This window comes from Harmonia axyridis, chromosome 6 (assembly GCF_914767665.1).
Source record: "Harmonia axyridis chromosome 6, icHarAxyr1.1, whole genome shotgun sequence".
NCBI lineage: Eukaryota > Metazoa > Arthropoda > Insecta > Coleoptera > Coccinellidae > Harmonia > Harmonia axyridis.
In genome coordinates this window covers 36,985,851-37,012,854 of record NC_059506.1, presented here as the reverse complement: position 1 = coordinate 37,012,854, position 27,004 = coordinate 36,985,851, and the positions used below count along the sequence as shown (strand labels likewise).

Sequence of the window (27,004 nt, the reverse complement as noted above, 5' to 3'; positions counted from 1 at the left end):
CTCCTGCAGAAAGTTATGCGATCCCCCCCTCCAAGAAATATGCTAATATTTCAAACGACGCTAAATCTTAGCGCATATGCCGGCTCTTGCCCTAATAGATTCTAGAAAACGTGCGAATAGGTGTTATATATCCTCCATAAAAAAAGGCACGTTCTCGAGATTTTCACGGGAACACAGGGGCTCGGTATTAGGCTCAATATTTCCAGGCATTTGTAACGCGTATGGATGACAACGTGGGTTATGCATAAGATCCAGACTGGCTGAAATATTTTCTTTTTATCGGCCGATTTATCAACGAGACGACTCTGTCGGGTTTGGAGAAGGTTTACAGATGGCGTTGTAGCTCTTTTTACTTACTTTTTCCAGGGAATATCTGGTTCTATTTTACTGAAATGTTTGTAAGTTGATTCGAAATCAATCTCCGGCTGGATAACTAACATTTAACACAATAATTCCGGAGTCTAATGAGTAAAACCACATTTTTTTCAAAAATTTGAGCTACTTTGCTAACATACTTTCAAGAGTGATCTCCGACTTTAGACTATGGGTGTAAGAGAGCAAACTCCCTTCGCAGTCGAGTCCCCACTAAGACATTCCCTCAATCCCATATGAAGGGTTTTTTTTAGAGCTATAGAACGTTAAATTGCAATAAAACAACGATGGATTATTCGATTGACATGAATTTTATTTATTCGCAAGATAATCTTGTGGCATTACATTTTAAATATGATTTCTGGCATATGACCGCCACGGCTGGCTCGGATGTAGTCCAATCTGGACGTCCATTTTCGATGACTTTTTCCAACATTTGTGGCCGTTTATCGGCAATAACACGGCGAATGTTGTCTTCCAAATGGTCAACGGTTTGTGGCTTATCCGCATAGACCAATGACTTCACATAGCCCCACAGAAAGTAGTCTAGCGGTGTTAAATCACAAGATCTTGGAGGCCAATTCACAGGTCCAAAACGTGAAATTAGGCGGTCACCAAACGTGTCTTTCAATAATTCGATTGTGGCAGAAATCCCGTCCGTCTTTGCCTTGCAAGCAGCTGTTCACAAGCATCTCTAGGCTTCAACTCGTTCGGTACCCAATTTCATTGCTTCTGAATCATTCCCATTACTTTCAGGCCTTTTGAAATGGCTTGTTGCGTTACTTATAATAATCCCGCCAAATCTTGTTACGTTTGACACATTTCTTGATCAAGTAATGTCTCCAATTCTTCATCACCGCCATGCTGGTGTTCGACGTGAAAATCACTGTTTTTGAAGCGTTGGAACTACTCTCGACACGTTCTTCCACTAATAGCGGCCTCACCATAGGTATGTGAGAGCATTCGGTGAGCCTCAGCCTTAGATTTCTTTATATTAAAGCAGAAAATTGAAACTTCCCGCAAATGACAAGAATATGTCTCGTAAGCTGACATGTTCAATCGAGAATAACTTTATGATGCTGACACAAAGCGACTAATATTTCGATGGTGTTCTGTTTACAAATACCTAAGCTCTTTGTATGGCATCTACGATACTTATAGTGTTAGAATAATTACTCGTCAATATTTTTCCAAAAAATAAGACATCCTTCTTTGGTTCATTTTTAGGAATATTTCGTCATTTTTGACATATGTTTCTGCATTAGTTTCTTCTATTCCTCCTCAGTCTCTCTCCAATCTCGTAGAAACCACATGAGACAATTTTTTCAGTTTCAAATTCCGGAATCTTAGTGAGGCACGTTCGAGTCCAAGCCATAACCTTCCAGATTTCATGTTTTATCCAAATAGAATCCAAATGTCATCGATATCGTAAGGATAAGGCTGTAAGGGTCCTGTCAATATGTATGAGTGAGATACGCAACTTGAATGCCAAATCAGTAAACACCCACGTGTTTCATACATATTGGATTTTGGGTTGCACAAGCTTCTTCGCCATTTTTTTTCTGGGATCTAATGTTGAAGTGGTCTGGTTTGCGAGAAAAAGTAATGATACCCAATTTTTTTGAATTATGCATGCTTTGAATATCAATGCTTTTTGCAGGTTATGTGAAGGTTTGGTATTGCTCTTCACATGGGATAAATTTCATGATAATTTTATCATTAGGTGTTGGCTACAGAAATATGAGATTCCAGCCTCATAATAAGAACTATAACACTTGAAGAAAGCACTGTAGTGAAACTGTGAGCTTTTGAGCGTTCGTTAATTCATAAGCTAATTGCACCCTGGGAGGGTACATAAGCTGTTTTCCAATAAGATGTATTTTTATATTAATAAAGAGGACTTAAAGAATGTTTATTTCATTGTAAAGGGGCAGGTATGCCATTAACGAGGGAAAACGATATCAGCCAAAGGACTTCTATGACTATGGTTGCAGCACCATAATATTTTCTTAACAAATTGGCACATTTGTGGCAGTATGTCCTCCATAACTTCAAGAATTCCATCTGTAAGGTTTTGATTCGATTGTGGATCATTGGCATAGACCTTATCTTTCACGTGACCCCAAAAAGTCTAAAGGTGTTCAAGTTCAATCACAAGATTTCGGTGGCCAATTGATCAACTTTTAAAGAAATAACAGAGAACATTCTTAATGTTCTCCGGACATCCCAAAATACGGATGCCATAATCTTGCTAGCTGATTTTGAGATGTTATCGCTTCGAAAGGTTTTCACAGACAGCTTTCCACTTAGCCAGGACTGTTGTGTTAAATCCATGTTTCATACCCTTATATTCATCCATTCGAAAGTCATCTTATTAAAAGCAGTTTTAAGAATCGTTTCAGACCACTCCCGGCACAAAATTCGAAAATTGCATACATTAATTCTAAAGAAATCATCTCGTATAAAACGAGAGCTAAAAATTGAAATCTCAAATGCAGCAAAAAGGACGTCCTGAAGGACGTAAAGTTCCTTCAGGAGACGGCTCGATCCTCGTAAAGGGGTTATTCCCTCGGGAACAGAATCAACCGCCGAAACTAACTGGCTGTCACACTTTAACGGTTTATCCTGTTTTCAACAGGATGGACAGGTTGGGATCAAAGTTTGTTTCGGTGTTCTGGTTTTTGGAATGAAAAGAATGTTTCAGGTGGTTCTCGAGATGCAGAGGGTTTCGTTGGGGATGCAGTGGCGTCGTAATAGGGGAGCAGAACATTTGCCTTTACTTTCCTATTTTTTATCTTATTTTTGAATATTGTAACGGGTGTTTTTTTTCGAGGTATATAACTTTAAGTTGGCATTACTGTTCGAAATGGAGACCAATTCAACAGCTGTCAAGTGATTTATTCTCAGTTTAGTTTGGCGATTCATCATGAATAGACTCACGCCTGAACAACGCTTGCAAATAGTACAATTTTATTTCGAAAATAATGGTTCTGTGCGGAATACGTATCGCGCACTACTTCCATTTTATTTTGGTTAGCGATGAAGCGCACTTCTGGTTAGATGGCTACGAAAACAAACAAAACTGCCGCATTTGGAGTGAAGCTAATCCTCAAGTGTGTGTCGAAACACCGTTACATCCAGAAAAACTGACTGTTTGGTGCGCTTTATGGGCTGGTGGAATCATTGGTCCGTACTTCTTCAAAAACGACGATGGCCAGAACGTTACAGTCAATGATGATCGGTATAGAGCCATGATTACTAACTTTTTCATTCATGAATTGAACAACCATGATGTCCGAGCTGTAGTTCCAACAAGACGGCGCAACATGTCACAGAGTTCGTGCCACAATCGATTTATTGAAAGACACGTTTGGTGACCGCTTAATTTCACGTTTTGGACCTGTGAATTGGCCTCCAAGATCTTGTGATTTAACACCGCTAGACTACTTTCTGTGGGGCTATGTAAAGTCATTGGTCTATGCGGGTAAGCCACAAACCCTTAACCATTTGGAAGACAACATTCGCCTTGATTTGCTGATATACGGCCACAAATGTTGGAAAAAGTCATCGAAAATTGGACGTCCAGATTGGACTACATCCGAGCCAGCCGTGGCGGTCATATGCCATAAATCAAATTTAAAATGTAATGCCACAAGATTATCTTGCAGATAAATAAAATTCATGTCAATCGAATAATCCATCGTTGTTTTATTGCAATTTAAAGTTCTATAGCCCTTAAAAAAAAAAGCACCCTTTACATAGATGACACTTATGGATATCATAATTATTTGGTAAAATGTTTGTTCTGGAGCGTGGATGTCTAGAGATTTGTTGGTTTTGATGGAAATATACTTATAATTGAATTTGATGAGCAGAAACAATTCAGTTCCTTCAGCAATAGGATTAATTAACATAAATTGTGTATGAATTAATAATAAATACCCTTCATTGAGCTTGGAATTAGTCAGCAACCTGAGTGCTTCAGCCTGTATATGAAAAAATACATAGATGATACTAATGGATATCATAATGATTCAGTTAAATGTGCAATGGAGGCTTTAGGTGAAAATACTTCAGAAAAATTGACAAACAAGATTCATCAACATCGTTGTTTAGTATAAACGGTGGTTACAATATTATTGTCAATATTTATAATAAATAAATATGATAAAAAATCTTAATTGAGTTGGCTATGCTATTCTCCCAAGGAAAGACTCTTGAGGGAGTAAAATAACTTGGTTTTTACGTGCTGAAGCCTCATGGTTTGTATACGTTTCACAGAAAATATTTCAGGACCAATTCGATCAAAATTTTTGTAGAAAATCACATAATTGTCACTGTCATTACTGAAATTTTCCAACAGAAATGAGTATCTTCAAAATATTACCAATCTTATCGCGTTTAAATTCTAGTACGCCAAAGCTTGCGTACATAAAACGCAAGCTACATTTCTCTCAGTCCAAATATAGGCAAACAAGTCAAGATTGTTGCGTCTACCCCCCTCAACCACCATGTAAGTAAAAAACTCAAAGTTTTTGATGAATATATCAGAAAAATTATAATTTAAGCCGGTGGTTACAAGGCCTACAAATTCCTGTTCTGGATAGCAGCCATGCCGGCCATCATAGGTATGTCCCTATATAACTACAGGGAGTATGAACACAAGAAAAAATGCTACCAACGACCACCTTTTGTTAAATACAGCTATCTCTACAAACGTGACAAGAACTTTCCTTGGGGGGACGGAAACCATACGTTTTTTCATAATAAAGAGAAGAACGCTCTTCCCGAAGGGTACGAAGATTGATTTCGGCTGTTGTTGCTAAAATTTTTACAAGAAACAATACTTTTTCAATAAACTAGTCCTGCCATCTAATTGTATTATTGAGAACTACGAAGGAAAAATCGGTAGGGTGTGAAATATTAGTACAGAAATCTGCAAGTTTTCTGTGATCTTATGGTTCATAGATTTTAGTTCGAGTTAATGCTCTAGACCACAGACTACTTATTACTCTGTGCTCTACACATTATTTTCTGACATATTTAACCTAAAAATTAAATTCAAAAACAAGAAGGAAAATCCGTTTTGTTTTCCAAATGTTTCTCGAAGATGTCTAAAAAATGCTACCTCCAATGTCTTCTAAACGAAGCAAAAAGGTTAATCATACCAGAAAACGAAACGGTCGTAATAGGAAGGAACCGTTTTACTGGAGTTGAAGATATTCATTTATCCAGAAAACACCTGGAATGCACAGCTGAATTTAATCCTGACAAACTTATGGTGAAGACTGTTGGGAAATGCTACTCAGGGTGTAACGGTTATGCCCTGATGTTAAACGAAACTTACACTTTAAGAAATGGTGATGTGTTGGAATTGAGACTGGGCTACCACAAATTCAAAGTTGTGTTTGAAAACTCTGATGTAGGAATTGATGGGCCCCCTCAAAAGAAACCCAAATTCCCCATATTCAATATGCAAAAACGTAAATCAATAGCAAGTTCGAGTCTTTCAAACATTAGTGGTAAATGGGAATCAATAGATAATAATGAACTATTAGTTTTTACTCCAGAAAACTGTCAATCTCAACCTCGAATAGCATCTTTTGATATAGACGGAACAATTATAAAAACGAAATCAGGACTTAGGTTTCCTAAAGACAAAGATGACTGGGAATTTAATATTCAACTAGTGCCGAAAACCCTGAAAGATTTGTATGAAAAACAGTATAAATTAGTCTTTTTCACTAACCAATCAGGTGTGGGCAATGATAGTGAAAAAATAAGAAATTTTAAATACAAAATTGAGAATATTTTAAATGCTCTATCGATTCCAGTACAAGTCTTTATTGCTCTAGGCAAAGGTATATACCGTAAGCCTGTGACTGGTATGTGGAACTTTCTTTCCGACTTGAAAAATGAAAACGTTCAAATTGACATCGATAAGTCCTTTTACGTTGGTGATGCAGCTGGCAGAGAGAAAGATTGGGCCCCTAAGAGAAAGAAGGATCATTCCAATGCTGACAGACTCTTCGCATTGAACATAGGCATCAAATTCTTCACTCCTGAAGAATACTTTCTAAAATCTTCATCTAATCCTTTCAAAATGCCTCTCTTTGATCCTCGAAATCTCAAGAATGTCGAATATCCAAATTATACCACTAAAAACCACGATATTATTCTGATGGTCGGCAGTCAAGGCTCTGGTAAAAGTCATTTTTGCAAAACCGAATTAATACCTAAAAATTACGTACACATCAATCGAGATATGCTCAAATCCTGGGAGAAATGTGTGTTGATGTTGGAGGAATGCATCAGAAAGAAAAAGAACGCAGTCATTGACAACACAAATCCAGACAAAGCTAGCAGAAAGAAGTACATCGATGTAGCTAAAAAGTACAATGTTCAGTGCAGATGTTTTGTAATGTCCATTTCGTTTGAGCATTGTAGACATAACAATAAATTCCGGGGACTCACAGATAAATCACACGAAGTTATTGGGGATATGCTCTTGTATTCTTATAGAAAAAATGTTGAACCGCCCGATTTATCAGAGGGTTTTAGTGAGATTGTGAACATACCTTTCAAAGCTAATTTTGAATCGACTAACAGTGAAACATTGTACAGGATGTTCTTATTGGAATCCTGAGACTTAATTCAATTTATAAAATGACCTTGTGATAGACAAGTTTTTTATGTGATTGTATTATTGTGTTTATTCTTAATTTATTATCATCCTGATTTGTGAAACTCTATTTTAATATGTGATTTATATGCTGTACTCTTTTAACACCACTCAATATATAATTTTTTTGTCTTTGAGAATTTCAACATATTCCAATAAAATTGAAAGGAAAATTGTTTAGTTTGTATTGGGTGTACATAATAACTCTTGAGAGGAATGTGCTAAAATTGAAATTATCATTTGGTCCAATATCTTGGGTAAGTTCATCAGAAGGAAAAATCGGTCGGATGGTTCCGGAGTTATTTACTCAAAAATTAAATGAAATACCCATCTGATCGAACTGATATAGTTTTTTAGCTTTATAATTGTTGGTCACATAAGTGACACTTATGCCATGATAAAAAATTTTGGAGAGCTGATTTATATTGTTGCAAAATAAATTTGCCTAAAATCTTTTTCATATAATTATTTTATCGTTTCGAAATGCGTTACACTTATTAGACCAGAGCGTTAAGATTCACTGAAGCAAATAATCTCTAATGAAACCCCCTGAAAATTTTCCTACAAAATCGAAATATCTCGAAATAAAGAGCTTTTAGACAAAAACTTATTCAAGCTTGTAAAATTCTTCAAGATACCAAATTTTGAAGCTGATCTATCACTATTTTTCTATAAAATTCGCAATATCTCAGTTTAGGAAGTGTTAGGAAGAAACCGATGGTAGGGTAATATTCAAAATCAAAAATTCTCCATGTAACCATATTTCGAATGCTAAGGCTGTGGGTAAGCATGTCCAGTCTCAGAATTATGCCACCAGAGGGCACACTAAATCCCCTTGAAAATGTTCCCATAAAACTGGAAATATCCTTAAATTGAGACCTTTTAGAGGCATCGATTTCGATCAGAAAAATTTGTATACACATTTAAAGCACTATTTTTCTACAAAATTAGCCATATCTCACCTCTGGGAAGTACTAGAAAGAAACCGATGGTAGATGGACAACTGAGGTTGTGGGGCAACATATCCATATTAAAAGTCTCAGATTTATCCCACCAGAGGGCAGACTAAACCCCCTTGATAATGTTACCACAAAATTCGAAATAACTCAATTTTGGGGGCGTCTAGGGAGGAACTGATTGCAAATAGGAATTCTGAATGGAAAATACTTTATTACATCAAATTTTGGAGTCGATCTGAATCAAAAACTTATTTTTTAAGGTGTATTTAGATAGTTTCGAGGATGTACATTCCGAATCAGGCATCTATTCCGATCAGAAAAATTTCTCTACACGTTTAAAGCACTATTTTTCTACAAAACTCGCAATATCTCAACTTTGGGGAGTGTTAGGAAGAAACCGATGATAGGGTAATATTGAGAATCAAAAATTCTTCATGTAACCATTTTTTGAATATCCTCCGCAGCTAATTTTTTCTTCAAAAAAATCCCACAAAACGCTCGATATCTCGGTTCACAGTCATCCTAGGATTTATGTGATTGCAAATTGGTATTAAGCATCAAGATTTCCTCATTATATCAAATTTTGAAGCAAATCCGGCTTTAAAATCTTCTAGTGAAATTTTCCTAAAAGGATTTTTTTCTAGGACTCGGGGTGCCATCTGCGAAGAATAGCTCAAACCAGGTTTAGGTGTGGAGGTAAAAATTACAGGATTCTATACTTGTTAGGCCGCGGAAATAATTAGTTAAGTAAAATGCCGACAGATGGCGTCTAATGAATTAAATTTACGATTTTTTTAAAAAATTGGCATAATTCGAGTTTCACCAGATCTGTATCAGACCTTGATCGTATTATTAATGCAATCAAACAAACCATCTGAAAATTTTTCCACGAAATGCGAAAACTAATGTCAGATTTGTAAATTGTAAATCCAAAAACTTTGCTTCTTCAAATTTTTCCAAGGATAAATTAGAAAAAAAACCACATATTTCTGTTCAATTCTCTTTATTTCAATAAGCCATCTTAGATGACAAAAATTGTTGAAACTCAAAGTCAACAAAACTTATATACATAAACTCTTGAGGAAACATCCTTCCCAATTAAAAAAAAAATCTCCAGGCTTTTAGTTAGTTTTAGAACTTCGACCAACTGGCTAGAATAAAGTAAACATCTGAAGCTTAAAGGAAATTTATAAACGAACTAAAATCGAATAAATAAACTAATGTTAAGAGTCCAAAACGTGACATCATTGTTTATTACAGAAAAAAAGTGTCTACAATGTCATCTCAAGCATGATCCGGAGTATTCTGCAAAAAAGAAACCAGACAATTCGAATAAAACTGTCAGGGAAGTTCGTTTTCACCTCTTTATTACCTTAAAGATCCATCATACGCGGTGAGCTGCACATCTCACATTCAGCCAAGTCCATTCTATTAAGATAGGTACAAATGGAACAAGTCCATTTTGGACCATTCGGAGATGCTCCAACGCCAACTGAGACGCCGCCAGCGGCTACACTACCTGGCCTGTAAATAAAATTCATCGAGTGATACAAATCGAAAAGAACAATGCATACGAATAAGAGGTTTCATTTTGAATGGCTCGCTATCTGGACAGTTTTGACATTTGAAGCTGTCACCTTTTGACATTTGACAAGTAAAAACTACTCCATTACTGAAAATGGAACGAAACAAGTCGATTCTTTGTCGATCTTGGGAATTAACAGGCCAATTGAAAAGTCCCCGGTCTACCATAGTAAAACACATTTTTTTGGTAAAATTCGATTTTATTAGACAACATAGTTGCCTTCAAGGACGATACATTTTTGTAGTACGATTTGTCTTTTGCTTAAAAATAGGCCTCAGTTTCGCGATTTCTTTTTCATTGGCGCTAAATTTCTTACCAGCGAGCATTTTTTTGAGGTCTGAGAACAGGAAAAAGTCGCTGGGGGCCAGATCTGGCGAATACGGTGGATGCAGAAGCAATTCGAAGACCAATTCATGCAATTTTGCCATTGTTTTCATTGATTTCTGACACGGCGCATTGTCTTGATGAAACAGAACCTTTTTTTTCTTCAAATGGGGCCATTTTTCAAAGATTTCATTCTTTAAACGATCCAATAACGCTGTATAATAATCGCTGTTGATGATCTGGTTTTTTTGTAGGTAATCAATGAATATTAAACCTTACGCATCCCAGAATACTGATGCCATAACCTTGTCAGCTGAATGTTGTGTTTCTCCTCGCTTTGGATTCGGTTCATCGTGTGCAGTCCACTCAGCTGACTGTCGATTGGGCTCCGAAGAGAAATGATGGAGCCATGTTTAATCCATTGTTAAATATCGACGCAAAAATTAAGATTTACTGCACTTGAACAGCTTCAAACACTGCTCAGAATCATTAACACGTTTTTGCTTTTGATCGATTGTGAGCTCGCGCTGCACCCATTTTGCACACAGCTTTCTCATGTACAATTATTCGTGAATGATATGATGTCTGCTATCTCGATCTACTTCACTTTACGGTCAATCAAAATTATTTTGTGAACTTTTTTTATTTTTTCGTCGGTGACAGCCTCTTTTGGGCGTCCACTGCGTTCGCCGTCTTCGGTGCTCATTTCACCACGTTTGAACTTAGCATACCAATCAATGATGGTTGATTTTCCTGGCGCAGACCCCGGAAACTCTTCATCAAGCCAAGATTTTGCTTCAACTGTATTTTTCCCTTCAAAAAGCAATGTTTTATCAGCACAAGAAATTATTTTTTTTTCATCTTTTTTCAAATAACAAAAGTAGCTACAGTCAAAACGCAATATCTCACAAACTAATGGTCGGACTACTGTCAAATTTTGACACATATCGTTTGAAGGTTGGTACTAACTAAACATCAGTATTTAATACTAGCACCGCCATCTGTGCATCAGACCGGGGACTTTTCAATTGGCCTAATAGACATTCCACAAACGACATCAAACCGTATTTTGCAAAAAGACATAGCTCTTAAGGCTTTTAAAGTTCAGTTTACATAAGAACTCAAGAAAGACAACCAAATTTCTGAGCAGGGTTCTGTTAGTTCAACACACTTATAGGCCTTGCTATTTTGCAGTGTATTCAAGATTATTTGTAAACGTATAAATATACCTGGAGGGTGGGGGAGAACTAGCAGCTATCAATTGTTCCACCGTAGCCCATTGCTCTGATCTAGACCACTCTTCGGCTAATTCGACGTTCTTTGTCCTGATAGCCTCCAAAAGAGGCCCCATGCAGTCATGCATGGGTAACATATCCATTGCTGCGATATACAGGAGTAGGTGGAAATCGCTGATGGCAGTGAAAAATTGTTCCTGTCCAAACTGGAGAAGAAGAAGAAAAATATTTAGTCATAGAATATGAACCACCGACGCAAAATCTTGATATCACAGATTTTTAACTAGGGTTCTTTTTCTTACCTGAGATAAATATTGAGAGAGGGCGTTGAAATCTTGCAACTGCGTATCTATCATACGATTTTCGACGGGGAAAGGCTCTTTTGTTGGATCTGGATTGAAACTATACTGCGGAGTGTTTGGAGTAGAAGCAGGCACGTCCACCAGAAGGTATTCGACAGGCAGAGGTCTGGCTATCCTGGACACTTCGTTGCCATAAGAATCCTTCTCCTGAAAAATTGAAACAATAAGTTAAAGCAAAAAAAAATTTTTATGGAGATGACGGAGGGAAGTCCTTTCAGAAATTAGCGGCGCGAGCTCACAATCGATCAAAAGCAATAAAAACCTGCAATAAACCGAATCCAAAGCGAGTAAAAACATAACAGTCAGCTGGCAAGGTTATGGCATCAGTATTCAGGAATGCGCAAGGTATAATATTCATTGATTACCTCTAAAAGGGCCAGACCATCAACAGTGATTATTATATAGCGTTATTGGATCGTTTAAAGGATGAAATCGTTAAAAAACAACCCCATTTGAAGAAAAAAAAGGTGCGTTTCATCAAGACAATGCGTCGTGTCTCAAATCAAAAACAATGGCGAAATTGCATGAATTGGGCTCCGAATTGCTTCTGAATTCACCGTATTCTCCAGATCTGACCCCAGCGACTTTTTCCTGTTCTCAGACCTCAAAAGAATGCCCGCTGGAAAGAAATTCAGCGCCAATGAAGAAGTAATCGCCGAAACTGAGGCCTATTTTGAAGCGAAAGACAAATCGTACTACAAAATGGTATCGAAAAGTTGGAAGATCGCTTTAATCGCTGTATCGCCCTCGAAGGCAACTATGTTGAATAATAAAATCGATTTTTTCCAAAAAAAAATGTGTTTAACTATGGTAGACTGGGGACCTCTAAATTGGCCTGTTAATATAATATCCCTATGTATCTCAAAAACTGGTCATAGCAAAGGTAATACGGTTTTGCATTATAATACTGTACTCGAACTAAGAGTAATGACAAAATATTGAAAAATTCCAAGGATGACTTTCTTAAGTACAGGGTGAATTATAAACTAAACCAATTTCAGGTTGAATGATATTTGATTCACCCCGTATCTAACAATAATTTTTATTGAAAACCAGTCTAAAATCGTCACCTTTTGGGTGTTTCATTCGAAATGTTACTTTTAAGAGATGCCATTTTCCAACTTCGACACCCTGTATCTCGAAAACTAGTCATGAGATTAATTTGGACCAGACTTTAATCTTCAGGAGGTCATGTTTCACAAAATACGATAAATTCGGAAAAATTAACCGGTGACAATATTTCCATTAGGCTGTTGCCTGGTCCTTCCCAAAACTTCGAGCACTATTGACTCACTCTGTATAAAAAGGTACATAAAAAACATTGTTCAATTTCCCCTATCAAAAAATAAAATCTTGGAAAATTCCCTTTTGGATGCTTAATTCCTCAAAAAACCTTAAAATCCCTACAATTGGCAACACTGCTCATAAAAAACCTACATAAGCCTGCGAAATCCCGATCCAAAACACCAACAACGATTTTTCCCGCCTACCACCGTCGAGCGACGCCACTGCCCCCTTTAGCGTTTCCCGCGCAATCTCCCCACACAACCATCGACTGCGACGAAGTAAGCCGATCGGACGACGTCGCAGGCCGATCTGCGCCTAGGGATGCAACGATACCCAGAAGGTATCGATACCATGTACTCATTCGATACTTCACACTAAGGTATCGATACTACTTGAATACTTGTTTCAAAAGTATCGATACCATGAAGTATCGAAGTATCGATACTTCAAAACAAAATTCGCAGAACATACAATAACATATTCTATGATGAAAGTTATCCTGCATTATTTATTATTTAGATCTAACCTCATTCCTCAAATGATCAAAACATCGAAATTCTAAATATTAAGTTGCTCATTGCTCAAAATCATCTCTTTTTTACCTTTGGTTATAATGTTTTATGTGGGCAAGAAAGAAATTCATTAAAGTATTATGAATTTTATTGCAAAAATATAAAAAACTGAAAATGTGGTAGGTATATAATAGAAATGAAAAAAATTAATGAAAATATGAACTAACAAGTTTAGAACTCAAAACCATTCACTTTCAGGAATAGAATTTAGAAACAACAGTTTTCCTAATCGTTTTCCAAGAAGCCTGTTTCTATTTTGAACTAAAGTGGCACCAGCTTTTGAAAAAAGCCTTTCAGATGGAACCGAGGTTGCCACCAAACACATGTATTTGATTCCAACCTTATACAGCTTAGGAAATACATTTTTAGTATCCTCCCAATATTTTATTTGATGTATTATCAAATGTTATTATTATGCCGGTTCTCTTACAAAATAACAGATGGCGCTTTTTAGTGGAAACCTACATTACCGAGATAAGGTACTTAACCGATACCCGGATTTGAAGTATCGATACCAAGTAAGTATCGCATTCAAAGTATCGATGCCAAAATTACTTGGTATCGAAACGAAAGTATCGATACTTTCGAAGTATCGATACTTTGCTTGCATCCCTATCTGCGCCAGTCGCTAACATGATGTGGCAAAACGATGCTCGTTACCAGGCCCTCCTCGTCTGACGACCAAAAACGACGACGGCAAGGGCCCCCGTCGCGAAAAAACCGACGCCGGGCGTCCGAACGAATTATGTAATAAACACGACGTCGCGGCGACTCTCGCAAGTGTGAACAGTACAAAAAAAAAACAAACCAGGGCGAACGTAAACAACCGCCGCTCGAAGGAAACCAAGTAGGCTAAGACGACACCGAAGTTCGTTTATAATAATCATAGAATCCGACACCCGACCAAAACCGATGTTATTTAAGTTATCTGTGGAACACGATCTGACAAAGGCTGTGCTGACGACGAAAAAACAACGCTTCTTCTTCTCCAACCCACCATCCTCGTATAACGAAACGAAAAAAATATAGAGAAAAGAAAACGGTAAGCTGTTGATCGTTGAATAAATTCTGACGTTTGTGTGTTCCTTTTGTCTTCCGTCCTCTTTCCCTCTGCGAGTGAGTGCGTCGCTATCATCGCGGAGCAGGCCGTGACTTTTGGTGAGGCCGTCCGGTTGGCTGGCAGGTGACGGCGACGTTGCCGGCTCGCGCCTTGTTTTGGTGAAACATCGTGTTTTTTTTTTCGTTACAATTGCAATTGTTACGTAAAACGACGATAACGAATCGATCTTCTGACCGACTGCTGGGAGTCGACAGGCGAGATGTTGGGATTCCTGAACGGATTTTTTGTTAGTTTACGATCTGGCGAGATCCGACGATGACATAAGGATTCCTCTGTTGTCGAATTTATTACGCTGTATGTATTCAACAGTTCTCTCTGAATCTATCAGTATAATAGACGATCTACTGGGTACGTAGATCTGTCGGCTAGGCAGTAATTTAGGTGTAATTTGAATTCCAACTTGAAAAAAAAAAGAACACGCACAGAGGATCTTAATTGTATTGTAATTTTCTATGAAACATAATTCACCTTGAGAGATCAACATCAAGATCAATGCTTAATGATAGTTTTAGTGAATTCTATTCTATTTATTCAGATGAAAATGTTTGAACGAGCATCGAAAAGTAGAAAAAGAAGATCTGATATTCATAGAAATGTCATAGCTACATGCATAGAGTATGCTTTTCAAAAATACATATTATCTAGCGATAATTGAGAGTAGAATATTTACAACAGGTATCTCATATTATTAAAATTCTTCAAAACAGGAATAGATCTCAACAAATCTCGATGCATTCAAAAACAACATCAAATTAAATGTTAATTAGCAGTAATTTGAGTTTATTATGTTCCAATTTCAACGAAAAGACGCATATGAAAAAAGTTATTCAACAAGGTCAATATACACGAAGATTTCAATTCTATTATTATTATAATAGGTGCAAGGTTATATTTCTATTATTATGAGAAAAGAACAAATATTCGAAAGAATGTCGATATGTCCATAGAAAACCTATATTTTATTATTTTTATGTGTAAGATGCATAGAATTGATCTAATAATCTATGCTTCTTGAAAAAACATAGAAATGGATGTTTATTGGTGGTAATTTGAACAAATTGAATACCTAATTGGAAAATAGAGACACAGAAGAGAAGAAACATTTGAATTAGAGTATCACGCATACAGATGTACAGAAAACATTGAAAATTTTCTCAAATTATATTAAAGAACCCAAGACCATTGGAATAAATATTGTAACAGAGTATAGTTCATTGATTCTGATTTATTATTGTCCCTTGGCTGGCTAATAAAATCTATCATCGAAACTCAATTGATTGATCGATTCAATTGACTCTCAGTTTGAGAATTCAATCGATCCATTTCGAACGCTAACAATCGAATAATCATTTCATTTGTGAAAAAATTTACTGTGAGATTTGTTATCAGAATAGTTTTTTCCAACGTCATCGAAAATTGAAATTAAAGCAAAATTCATTTAGAAAAAGAAAGTGGAAAATTTTCAAAATTGTCAAAGCTTTCATACTTCTCTTTAAAAACTAAATTTCTAAGCAAATCTATCAAAAAAATAAAATTCCCCAAGAAAATTTTTTTTTTCGAATAACTTCGAACATTGGGGTTATGAAAAAAATTACGCGAAGAGTTTTTCACTCGAAAAGAAAGAGCGAAAAATTCTATCAAAACTTTCGTATACGATATTTCCACGCCAACTAATCAATCAAATGGAATTCCTCGAAAAAAAAAACGATAGCATCAACAAACACGATTATTACATCGAAAACAAACTCAACAACGTCACTCGGAAGCTCAACGCGTCGAAATTAACGCAAAACATAAAGTCCCATCAGCCTCGATGATCCTGTCCATTCTCTCAAAATATTTACATAATTAACCAAAACAAACACGATCGATCTTCGTCGGAAACTTCACGATACGCACTTCGACACCGTCCTCAATAATTGAGTGATACATAAAAATCGTGACGTCAAACGTTCTCGATAACGCGAACAACAAAAAAAAAACATCCAAGACTTTTTCCCTCCGATCTAAGAAAAATCGAGGAGACGGGGCAACGTCGCCCCGGTGCCACTTGTCGATTCGATTTTGTTTTGAATCATGGGCCCGTTTTGGGCGCCAAGCGCAGCCGGGACGTCGAAATTACCCAAACACCGGCCTGTAGTCCCTTTGGCACGACTGTTGACCTATAAAAAATCGCACGTCGATGCACCTGTTAACGGTGCAACGTATTCTGTGTTTTCCCACTTGACAGCCGGAATTTTGGAATGATTAATAGAACACAAACACGTTTAATTCGCGACGATTGTCAAAATAACTATAACTCTATGTTTATCTGCTTGACAGGGATTTTCGCACTGAATAATACATAGAAAACATATGCCAATCAATTCAAAAATTCTGTGTTTCCTTACTCGATAGAATAATTCATAGAAAACTCATGTAAACAAATCTATGATGAACGTCAAAATTTGCTTCTTCGCTGATCAGTTTTCGGAAGATGGATAATTCGTAAAAAATACGTTAACCAATCTATAATTAACATCGAACTTGACAATTTCATGATAATTTTCCTACTTGGCAGAAAGAATTCATGCCGATGAAAGTTGATTAAATTCACACAAATGTGAAAATAACTCTATGATTTTGCTCACGACATAAAGCGAATGAGTCACAGAACAAATCCATGACGAATGTCAAAATAATAAAGTTACGAGTACGTGAAAAAGCATCGACAATAACATAAAATACGTAGCTGCTAAATGGTGAAAGTCCCATTAGGAATTCCAGGTGATTCAGATAGATATGTTTTGGTGTGAACAGCCTCCGTACCAAATAACAATGATGTTATGTAGAGCGTGTTAGGAAAAACTGGCGGAAGTAATTTTCGCCTGTTGGTAACAGTGTTTAGTTTCGACGAAATTGAAATTCCGTTGCGAAACAAAGAAAGTACAGGAATTCTAGTCAATTGAATCAATCGTTGAACATTCTTGACGGGAAAAACATCCAAAGATAATGAAGATCAACATGAAATTCTGCAAGAAGCTTGAAGTTGTTATTTTACTACATCTAAATAAGAAATTTCATCAAGATCGAATCTGCAGTTTTGAAAATAACATAAAAACAAAATATCGAAATAACTCAACCGTGATCTGAACATATCCTGAAAATTTCATATTTCTATGACTTCCCGTTCGAGAATCCTCCCCCAAAAATGAGGAACCAATCGATATCAAAAGATCCCAATCGGGAGTTCCGATCTACGTAACCATAGAACGCATCTGAGATAACATAAATTTCGATGACACCGAAATTCGTCTCGTTCAAAGAAACTGCCAACTTAGGCCGATTCCATCCGATGTGGCCCTGCTACATTGATTAGTCGTTATCTCCGGTTATCCAACGTAACGCCCACCTTTATAATTATCACCACACAAAGCTAGCGCATTTCCAATCAACTCGTCTCTCCCACAGAAAACACCTAATCACGCGATGCTCCATTGATTAATTCATTTCTTTAACGATGCCGCCCCCACCACTCGGGATGGATTAAAGGTTAGGTCACAGACGGATCAAGTTTCGCGAAAACATCGAAAAGGGAACTGCCGAATATTCTATGGTGTCGAGATGGTCAGCAGAGAATAATAGGATAGATGACAGATTTCGAAATCCCTTCTTCTTCTTCTTCTTCAACCACGAGAATGGCTACAGGGATACCTCTTCTATTATTCAAGAAAAATAACTTATTTTGACAATAACTCAAGTTTTAAGGGGAATTATTGCACTATTTTCTATCTAATTTGAATCTAGAGTATGTGTCATGGCGTCCATTTATGACACTTAAGTAAACCATCCCATAACCTTATCAACAAGAGTTGAAAGAAAGGTATAACAAAAAAATAGCCTATGATAAAAATTTATAAAAGTACCTGCAACGTTAAGAGCACCCCGCTCAGAGCCACACATGCTTTTAAGGTTAAGTTAAGACACTCCTATCATAATGCTGTATTTCCGCAGAAAAATCGAATACAAAGAGTGAACCCAAAATGGAATCGCCGGAAATAGAGGAACTGACGCTATGCGGCTTCTGCAAGAAGAAGTTCAACGACACCGACCAGAGCCCGAAGCTCCTCTCGTGCAAGCACTACTTCTGCCTGCAGTGCATGAGGACGAACCTCAGCAAGAGCGCCAAGGAACTGTACTGCGTGTACTGCTGGAAGAAGACGGACCTGGGCGAGCTGGGCCCCGAAAGCCTGCCCACCCACAATCCGGTCCTGTGCCTCACCAAGAACTTCTCGCAACTGAAGCTGTTCTCCACCAACCCGACCAGCGGCGGCAGCAGCGAGAAGACCACAAAGGTAAGGCGACCCCCAGGGTCCGGTTCGGGGACCGCTCCGATCCGATTCTATGGTCCCGTCGATTTTCCAGGTGATATCGGAGAACTGCCACACGCACGCGATGCCGCTGGCTCTGTGGTGCACGACATGCGCGTCGCCCGTGTGCAGGGCGTGCGCGACGACTAGCGACCATTCGAACCATCAGATCAAATCTCAGAACGACGCCAAAGACCAGCTCATCACCGAGCTACAAGTCGACCTGTCCTCGATGACCAAGATGCTCTCCGAAATACAGAGGTAAAGTATTATAGAAGTGTAATCCAAATCCTACGACGATATGTTATGGTCATAAAACTGCATCCTTATTTACTCAACCTCATTCAGAAGCATAGAAATGTAAACGATTTGTTAACATTGGATAAGTCGTATAAATTTTAGTATCGATGGTCCAACGACTAAATTCGTTATCCAAGCTGTCATTTATTATTACGATCATAAAATAAAAACTACCGTATTTGACACTATATCATAACGACTTTCTTAACCGTTAACTTTCACATTTTTACGGTTATACCGATCTCCGTTGAAATTTATTGGTGTAAATAACATTCTTGACTAATTAAATTTCCCTAGTTCAACTTTTCATGTGGCTAAAATCTGAAAACTTTGAAAATAGAATAGTCAAGTTTAAAAGCCTTATCCCTATCGATGTTCCGAATCATAACCGCCATCAAAAACAACATCCTAACCTAACAGAATGACATTACGTTCAAGAACACAGAACAGCATCATCTGACTGCATTATTTTTCTTCTTCTTTGCTCAGGCTGGCCTCACAGCAGCGCGAATTCCTGCTGAAGGTACTCGAGGCCTGCGTCACGCTCAAGACGCACGTAGAGGCCGACCTCACCAACAACGTGGCCCACTTCGAAGTTACCGAGACCAGGGAGAACCTGGCCAAGCTCAGACTGAACCTGTCGATGGCCGACACGCTCACCGACGTGCACAACCTCTGCGCCAACGTCAACATGGAGAAGCAGCGGTTCCAGATGCGCTACCAAGACATGTACCTACAATGCCAGCTCGACGACCTCATCCGAAACTCCACGGTAAGAAAAAGCACTGAAATCTATGGTTCAAAGAACTCTATGTTTCGAGACCATAGAACTTTTTTGACAGATGACATTTTTTAATTCTATGGTTTTCTTCTTCTTCCTCCAGGTGGTCCTCGACTACCCGCTGCTGAAGCAGGCGGTGGGGAACATCCACAACGGCGAGGTGGCGCTGCCCGGCAACTCGAGACTGCTGACACCGCCCCAGCAGAACCCGATCCTGTTCCTGGCCAACTACTGCATGTCGCAGCTCTACTCCAGGCACATGATGGCCAAGAACGCGGCGAACAACGGTCTCGACTACCACAACCACAACACGCTGCAACCGACGCCGCCGGTGGTCAACTACGTCAACCAGAACCCGTTGCACCAGCACCTGGTGCTGCCGCCGCCTAAGGGAGTGTACGCTGACAACAGCGTCATCATCCAGAACCTGGTGCACTCGCCGCAGATGCGCAACCCGGTGAACATGTGCCCCTTGTACTACTTCAACGTGGACGTGAACGGACAGCCTCTTGGGCGTATAGTTATAGAGGTTAGGGCTGACGTGGCGCCCAAGATGGCGAAGAACTTCGGGCTGCTGACGACAGGAGAGGCGGGCATGGGCTACAAGGGCTGCCAGATCTTTCAGTGTTGGGAAGGCGAAAGCGTCATCACCGGAGACTTCGAGCTCAACAACGGACGTGGCGGCAGGTCCATCTTCGAGGACTCCTACTTCCTGCCGGACGACACCAAACTGCTGGCAGTGAGAGGCACGGTTGGAATGAGACGCACCCAGAAGCGCCACGACAACATGGGCATGGTGGGATCGCAGTTCCGCATAATACTGCAGGAGATGCGGGGATTCACCGGTATATTCGGTCACGTGGTCGAGGGTTTAGAGCTAGTCGAGAAGATAAGTACGTACGGCGACACGACAGGTAAACCCACGAAGACCATTCTCATAGCCAAATGCGGGAAATTGTAAGTCCACCGGAACGGGAGGTTTCATCGTTCGAACAAAAAAATGTAAGCGAGGCTCCAGATTTCCAACTGCCTATAGCGGTGGTTTCCGAATCCGAAAATACCCAATCGGGATTACAATTTTTCCTCAGAGCGACAAAAAATGTAAGCATCGTGAGTAAAATGAACGAAACGTATCCCAACTCCAAATAGTAAGTCCAAACCTCAAAGGCCCATTCGGGCTTACAATTTTTCCTCGGTGATTATAAAATTGTAAGCAGCTTGAGTGAAAGTCTAAATATCAATATATGCCAAAAGCTTACAATTATTTTCAGGATGAAAAATATTGTAAGTATCATGCCGTTGCAACTAGAAATCGATATTAAATACAACTGAGAGTCTAACTCTACAAAGTGCTTACAATTTTTGTAATTATTCGGTAAAAATTGTAAGTATCGTACGTGAAATGCTTAATATGCGGCAAACGTTTGTAATATTCGAATGGCAAGTCCAAATTTCGAACCCTTACAACCTTGCTTACAATTTTCACGTAGTGAAATTGTTCATATGGTGATGCGAACGATGAAACCTCTCCTTAAATACCCCCAGTACTGACATATCGGATAATCGTAAAGAAATCATTTGAAATAAAACGTATTTAACGCTATGGGATCTCAGGTGTTTTCGCGAAGCTTTTCAAAGATGATTAAAAAAAAAACTATATAGCGGATCTGCCAAACATGAAACTTTCGTCGTTTTAAAAATAATCGTTTAGTATCGATGTTGAATCAAACCTGTGCTTAAATATAAATTCTACGAGAGAATTTCGAAGAGAAAAAAAAAATGTACAAAAATATATCGATGTTTATATAAAAAAAAATTATATGTAGCTTATGCATAAAAAGTAGTGAAATATTATGAGGGCGAGGTTCGAGAAATTGAAATATAAAAAAAATTGTACATTCAAATACCCGTCTTAGAAGTGAGAAAGATCGTATTCCGAAAGAACCTATATTTTCTTAAAATGCGTGCAAAAAATTCTATCGAAGTTAGATTAGCGAAATATCGGACAGATTTTACACTTTTATTTTTTGTTTGTTTTAAAGACAGAGGTCTACGTATGAATGTACATTAAATGACGTTATATTTTAAATTAGTTTTTGGGAAAAGGGTGGGTAAATATCGTTAAAGCTGAGAAGTATAGAAAATATCAAATTGTCCCTATTTTTTCAAAAAAAATCTCCCGATACCTATTTTTTGTAAGCAGAGTAAATTTGGAATCGTAGTGGATAGTGGTGAGCTTGAAATTTCGCAAAGGGCTCCAGCCCATGTACAAAAAAATGAAATTTCAGGTTTGCCCATTTTTTTTTAGGCAGAAATATAATTTTGTAAGCCCGTTTGGAACGTATTGAGACCGTTTTTTACGCCCTGCTACCAAAAAAGGCTTCCCGGCTATCAGTTTCTGAGCAATTCAGGGCTTCGTAGGCATTTCACAGTCACGATAAGTGGACACAGACTGACTCATAGAAGATTTACATTACACAAACACGTGAAACAATTCTAGTGTAAAAGGAAACGCAAGAAACGATAGTTGGAGAAGCCTCACCAATGTTTTTATCACATACAGAAAGTTAGAGCCAAAGCTTTTTGTAAGACACTTTTTTATATATGACCTTACGATGTTCATAACTTTCGTTTGTAACTTCTCCTTCAAACTTAATCTTTAGAATTCGCAAATCGATCGAAAATTTACGTGTAATTTATATTATTAGGGTTGGTAAATACACTTGATTAAATTGAATTTACCAATACAGCGATAAGTTGTTGAACGTGTTTGAGAATTTTATTCATGTTTATCTTTTTAATTATTATCTCTATTGTATGAAACAGTTTTATATTTTTACCTCGGGTAAATATTATTATTTTTAGAGAGAAATTATGCGCAAATGTGAACGAATTTTTTTTAAATAGAGGAGTGAGGACGTTTAGCGCTATTCAATGTTATTTTTAATGAATAAACAATTTATTTTAACGTTGAAGTTAGTTTTCATTTGTTTACTAACTACCATTATCGAATTATTAATATCATCCTGAAAATCATTTCGAACTACATCATACACTTAAACAATTGTTAGTTAAACCCCAAATTGATTAATTTTTTTTAAGATTCATTTAAATTGTTAAAAAAAAATTCAACACATATCAGAAACGTTTCTGAAAGCAAATGGTTGTAGTAGTTCATTGTTTTGGGCTTTAAAAGTCCCAATAGTGAGAATGCTTAACACACATACATCCTTAAATATGAAATTTCGAATACAAAATTTTCGTACTTCCTTCAACAATAAAAAAGTCCGTCGAAAACAACGAACTAAACAAAAAAAATTTCATCTATCGAATAGTGTAACGACAAAATTTCAAAATCAGCTCGGAGAAAATGAACGAGGACAGCGTGAAATTTCGTAAAAAAATTGATGCAAAAAAATTGAAATGTGTGAATTTAGCCTAAATGTGTTAGAAGTTGAAAACGTAAAACACAATTCGCCTGATTGTTAAGTCTAAATGTCAGAAATAATCGATGTAGAGTTACATGGACGTTTTCGGTATGATGTTGGTAGCATTGACAAGAAACAGAAATACAATAATAAAAAAAAAATCATCCAACTCAATGTTTTTAATCCATCAATTCAAAGAACACCTCTATTGCTACCAATATCGAATCGAACAATGTTTTGAAAAACATTATAGTCAATAGTTCTTGTACGTTAGTGAATTAGCTATAGAACAAACGCATCAACATGGTATCAGACAAAAGGAAGATAAGCCACTGAAGGGATGCTCCATGCATCAAAAGTTACAGACCGTCAAACCTCAAATATTAGATCGCTAACTGACACCATGTTTTTGCAGACCGTAAACATTCGACAGGAAAAAAAAAAACAGAATTATTGAAGAGAAACAAATTCTACCCTTTTAATGCGAAATATATGTAGCCAGTGTTTGTGCCTTTTACCTGACTAAATATTTGTGATAACTAAGTACCTACCACTTCAGGTTAGTTTTCAAAATATATAACTTTCCGCAACTGTGAGAACTCTTTCATTTCACACCCTAACCCAACCTAATCCAACTGACAACTCACGAAATGTCACATTTGACACAAGAAAGAATACCGACAGACATTCAAGGTTATGAATTAGGTAATGTTCGAGGAAATTTTGCTCAAATTGAATCAAAAGAATTAGTAAGTATTACCAAATTTGATCACCTCACCTAACCTAATTTAACTGACCACTCACAAAATGTCACATTTGACATAAGCTAGAATACCGACAGACATTCAAGGTTATAAATTAAGTAATGTTCTAGGAAATTTGTCTTGAGATCTAATTGAATCCAAAGAAATAGTTAGTATTATCAAATTTGATCAAATGAGCATTTTGTACTGTAGTTACGAAGAAAAAGTCTTACCTTATAATAAACGTCTGGTACATATTGCTTATCCGAAGATTCTCTGACGTAACCCAATTCTGGACAATCTTTAGTGGGTAGAAGGCAATTATCACGAACCAGAGCCATACACTGATTAGACACCTGGTATCCTTCCATTATCACTTGATTATTTTTATCACCTGAAAGAAAATTTAGACCATTCTTCACTCGACTCCTGTTTAATTTGGGCACAATAAATGATTTTTTTGGTTATTCAGGCTCTACTAAAAAAATATCAGTCGATTTGACAAATTTTCCAACGATATTCAGTCAAAGAAACATAAAGTGGATAATTTCAATTAGCATGAAGAGTCCTCAGAAAAATATTATGCAGAAAACTTAAATTCGAAGTGATGTAATAGTATTCAATTGTAAAAATTACTTTGACTCATAAAATTGCTACAAAAATGTAAATAGCACCTACATCTTGCAAATTTTCAATTCACATGAAAATAAATGTTCAAATCCCATTAGGATCAAAGCCTGGCATTCGATATTGAGTCAAAAGTCTTCAGTTTTCCCCCCACTCACCTGTAACGCACACAGTCACAAACTTAGAGCCGAAATACCCGCTGGAAGAATATTTGCAGGGATTCGGATGTGCATTTTGATAGAAACCGGCCATAATGCACTCTTGAGCGGATAAAAAGTGACTGTCGATGTTCCTTGTGTGCTTGACTGTCCCGTTCTGCAAGTCTTTCGGTACCAGATCGGTGAAGATCCATCCTACTCTCCTGAGGTCCAACGCTTCGGCTATCCGATCGACCAACTCCTCCTTCTGATCCTGGACCAAACGTACGGAATCCCGGGTGCTTTCCTGTGGGGGCTCATATATCGCTACAACGTTCGCTCTTATACCTGAAAAAAAAAAAATTGAAAGGAAATTTTTTTGACACAAACCAGGCATAAAAAACTACATAATCCTCGAAAAAATAAAACTATACCAACAATTTTGCAATAATCTCACGGCTAATTACCTATAATGAAGGAAAACAAAAGTAATTTTGCAATAAATTAAAATAGAAAGCTGACGCCATCTATTGGTAACCCGCTAAACTATTCCCCAAACCACAGTTACATTGGTTCGGCAATAATCCACAAGATGGCGTTAACGCTGATTCTTCTTTATGAAAAAATCTATGTCTTAAAACATTAACCAGCTTTAAAATAAACAAAAATGGTCCCCTTAACCCCTAGAAATTTTCAAGGCATTCTGGGATAACTTTATCAAGTATTTGTACTCACCTAGAGGCACATCTGCGTGAATTTCGTAATTTCCATAAAGAATACCAACCCTTTGAAGGCCAGTGGTTCTCCAGTAATACAAAAATTTCTCCACCAGGTTGGTATTCTCAAAAGTCAAATTGTCCACATGCCTGTACACCTTAAATTAAGAATAAATATTCAATATTTCATCCCTCACCAAACAATATCAAAAATAGAATTTTTTTAGTTACCTACCTGTTGGTTTAAGGTGATAGCGCTAGGCTGGCACTTTGAACAAATACCCTTAGGCCATGGGGGGTGATCCTTACAGCCGTTCCTAATTCGACATGAGATATCTTCGAGGGCCAGAAATTTTCCTCTATCTACTCCACTGGTCAGTTTCCGAATGTACGAATGGAAGGACAAGTGCTTGATATTCTGCTCTTTCATTAAATTCTCATCGAAGGGCTCTAAAGGTGAACAATGAACACAAGCTGCATTACTATTGTGACGGCACAGTTTTTCATCGCGTTTCCTCTTTATTTTACCATCTATTTTACTCAACTGAACATCAACCTCATCTTCTTGTATGTTGCTCAAAGCCTTGCTTAAACCAACTGCACTACTAGGTCTACCAGTGGAGGAAGTTGAGGTAGAAGATGTTTGAGGTACTACTGGCTCCCCAGATTGGTTGCTATTATTCTAAAATTAACATAATTTGGTCATAATACCAAATAGACAACTGCCATCTATAACAACTCGCTTAAATACATAAATGACTCTGTAACAAAGAAAATACTTACAGAACTAGTAGAAAATAAAAGTGCTCCATTTATAGGAACTAAATAGATCATATCTCCATGCCTAAGGCCGTGATATCTAAGAGTACTGCTCTTACTACTGGTAATTTCATGTTTCTGGTTACGTTCTTTGAACAAAGCAAAAGCAAAACTATTTAAGTCGAAAACATCATGTACTTTTTCGTACAAGTTCAACGTAGTGTCACTTGCAGCTATTTCTACCCTTTTAGTTCCTTCAGGAGATTGAATCCTCAACAGCTGAAAATTATATAAATAAAATCATCTTGTCATCGTCGAACAGTGAGGTTAGGAAAACAAATATTCCATAGGGATGATAATAGTGTACTTAATTATTACCAGTCTTTTATATATGAACGTACCATGTTTTTATCTCTGGACATTTCAATAATATTTTTTAAATAATACAATACTCATGAATGGATATCAGGACAATATCAAGGTTTATTTGTCATAATTTTCATTTTCGCCAACCTTGACTTTTTATTCAAGCATAGAATCCAACTAATTAATTGCTATAGAATTCTGAGTCAACTTCTTTTGTCAAATAGCCGTTGCAGAAGTTCAATAACAGCCAAAAATTCAAATTTGTTACAAATATAAATCATGTATTGAATTTTATTTGTT

General features: G+C 37.4%; 4 protein-coding genes and 1 long non-coding RNA gene across 7 annotated transcripts; 4 read left to right on the top strand and 1 right to left on the bottom strand.

Moving 5' to 3' along the window:
* Positions 1–4,689: 4,689 nt before the first annotated feature.
* Positions 4,690–5,243, top strand: LOC123682475 (cytochrome c oxidase subunit 6A1, mitochondrial-like). The gene is made up of 2 exons (XM_045621107.1): positions 4,690–4,885; positions 4,941–5,243. Exons 1-2 carry the CDS (start codon positions 4,738–4,740, stop codon positions 5,177–5,179), a joined length of 387 nt encoding a protein of 128 aa, XP_045477063.1. The 5' UTR covers positions 4,690–4,737; the 3' UTR covers positions 5,180–5,243.
* A 133-nt stretch (positions 5,244–5,376) lies between these two features.
* LOC123682474 (uncharacterized protein F21D5.5) lies at positions 5,377–7,227 on the top strand. The gene has a single exon (XM_045621106.1). It carries the CDS (start codon positions 5,483–5,485, stop codon positions 7,016–7,018), a length of 1,536 nt encoding a protein of 511 aa, XP_045477062.1. The 5' UTR covers positions 5,377–5,482; the 3' UTR covers positions 7,019–7,227.
* A 1,772-nt stretch (positions 7,228–8,999) lies between these two features.
* Positions 9,000–26,888, bottom strand: LOC123683280 (nuclear protein localization protein 4 homolog). Of its 2 annotated transcripts, none has more exons than XM_045622215.1 (10): positions 26,740–26,888; positions 26,363–26,617; positions 25,815–26,261; positions 25,599–25,737; positions 24,885–25,211; positions 24,333–24,493; positions 11,460–11,666; positions 11,152–11,363; positions 9,375–9,537; positions 9,000–9,318 (listed from the first exon to the last, which is right to left on the bottom strand). In XM_045622215.1, exons 1-9 carry the CDS (start codon positions 26,758–26,760, stop codon positions 9,387–9,389), a joined length of 1,920 nt encoding a protein of 639 aa, XP_045478171.1. In that variant the 5' UTR covers positions 26,761–26,888; the 3' UTR covers positions 9,000–9,318; positions 9,375–9,386. The 2 variants fall into 2 exon arrangements, with proteins under 2 accessions (XP_045478171.1, XP_045478170.1); XM_045622214.1 differs by having other exon boundaries at positions 9,386–9,537.
* On the top strand, positions 13,129–13,752 carry LOC123683282. The gene is made up of 2 exons (XR_006747965.1): positions 13,129–13,497; positions 13,577–13,752. It is a non-coding gene; the product is annotated as an uncharacterized LOC123683282 (long non-coding RNA).
* Positions 14,001–23,952, top strand: LOC123683281. 2 transcript variants are annotated; one of them, XM_045622216.1, is made up of 5 exons: positions 14,001–14,420; positions 18,492–18,832; positions 18,903–19,108; positions 19,637–19,919; positions 20,032–23,952. In XM_045622216.1, the coding sequence occupies exons 2-5, from the start codon at positions 18,521–18,523 to the stop codon at positions 20,887–20,889; spliced, it is 1,659 nt and encodes a 552-aa protein (XP_045478172.1). In that variant the 5' UTR covers positions 14,001–14,420; positions 18,492–18,520; the 3' UTR covers positions 20,890–23,952. The 2 variants fall into 2 exon arrangements, with proteins under 2 accessions (XP_045478172.1, XP_045478173.1); XM_045622217.1 differs by lacking the exon at positions 14,001–14,420 and adding an exon at positions 14,440–14,792.
* Positions 26,889–27,004: the final 116 nt, after the last annotated feature.

Coding starts and splice junctions, on each gene's coding strand:
- LOC123683280 (XM_045622215.1), bottom strand. CDS start 26,760: ATGTCCAGAGATAAAAACATG. Junction 24,494..24,884: donor TGTGACTGTGTGCGTTACAG/GTGAGTGGGGGG, acceptor ATTTTCTTTCAG/GTGATAAAAATAATCAAGTG. Junction 9,538..11,151: donor AGTTCTCCCCCACCCTCCAG/GTATATTTATAC, acceptor TTTTATTTACAG/GCCAGGTAGTGTAGCCGCTG.
- LOC123682475 (XM_045621107.1), top strand. CDS start 4,738: ATGAGTATCTTCAAAATATTACCAATCTTATCGCGTTTAAATTCTAGT. Junction 4,886..4,940: donor CTACCCCCCTCAACCACCAT/GTAAGTAAAAAA, acceptor TTATAATTTAAG/CCGGTGGTTACAAGGCCTAC.
- LOC123683281 (XM_045622216.1), top strand. CDS start 18,521: ATGGAATCGCCGGAAATAGAGGAACTGACGCTATGCGGCTTCTGCAAG. Junction 18,833..18,902: donor GCAGCGAGAAGACCACAAAG/GTAAGGCGACCC, acceptor TCGATTTTCCAG/GTGATATCGGAGAACTGCCA. Junction 19,920..20,031: donor ACCTCATCCGAAACTCCACG/GTAAGAAAAAGC, acceptor TTCTTCCTCCAG/GTGGTCCTCGACTACCCGCT.
- LOC123682474 (XM_045621106.1), top strand. CDS start 5,483: ATGTCTAAAAAATGCTACCTCCAATGTCTTCTAAACGAAGCAAAAAGG.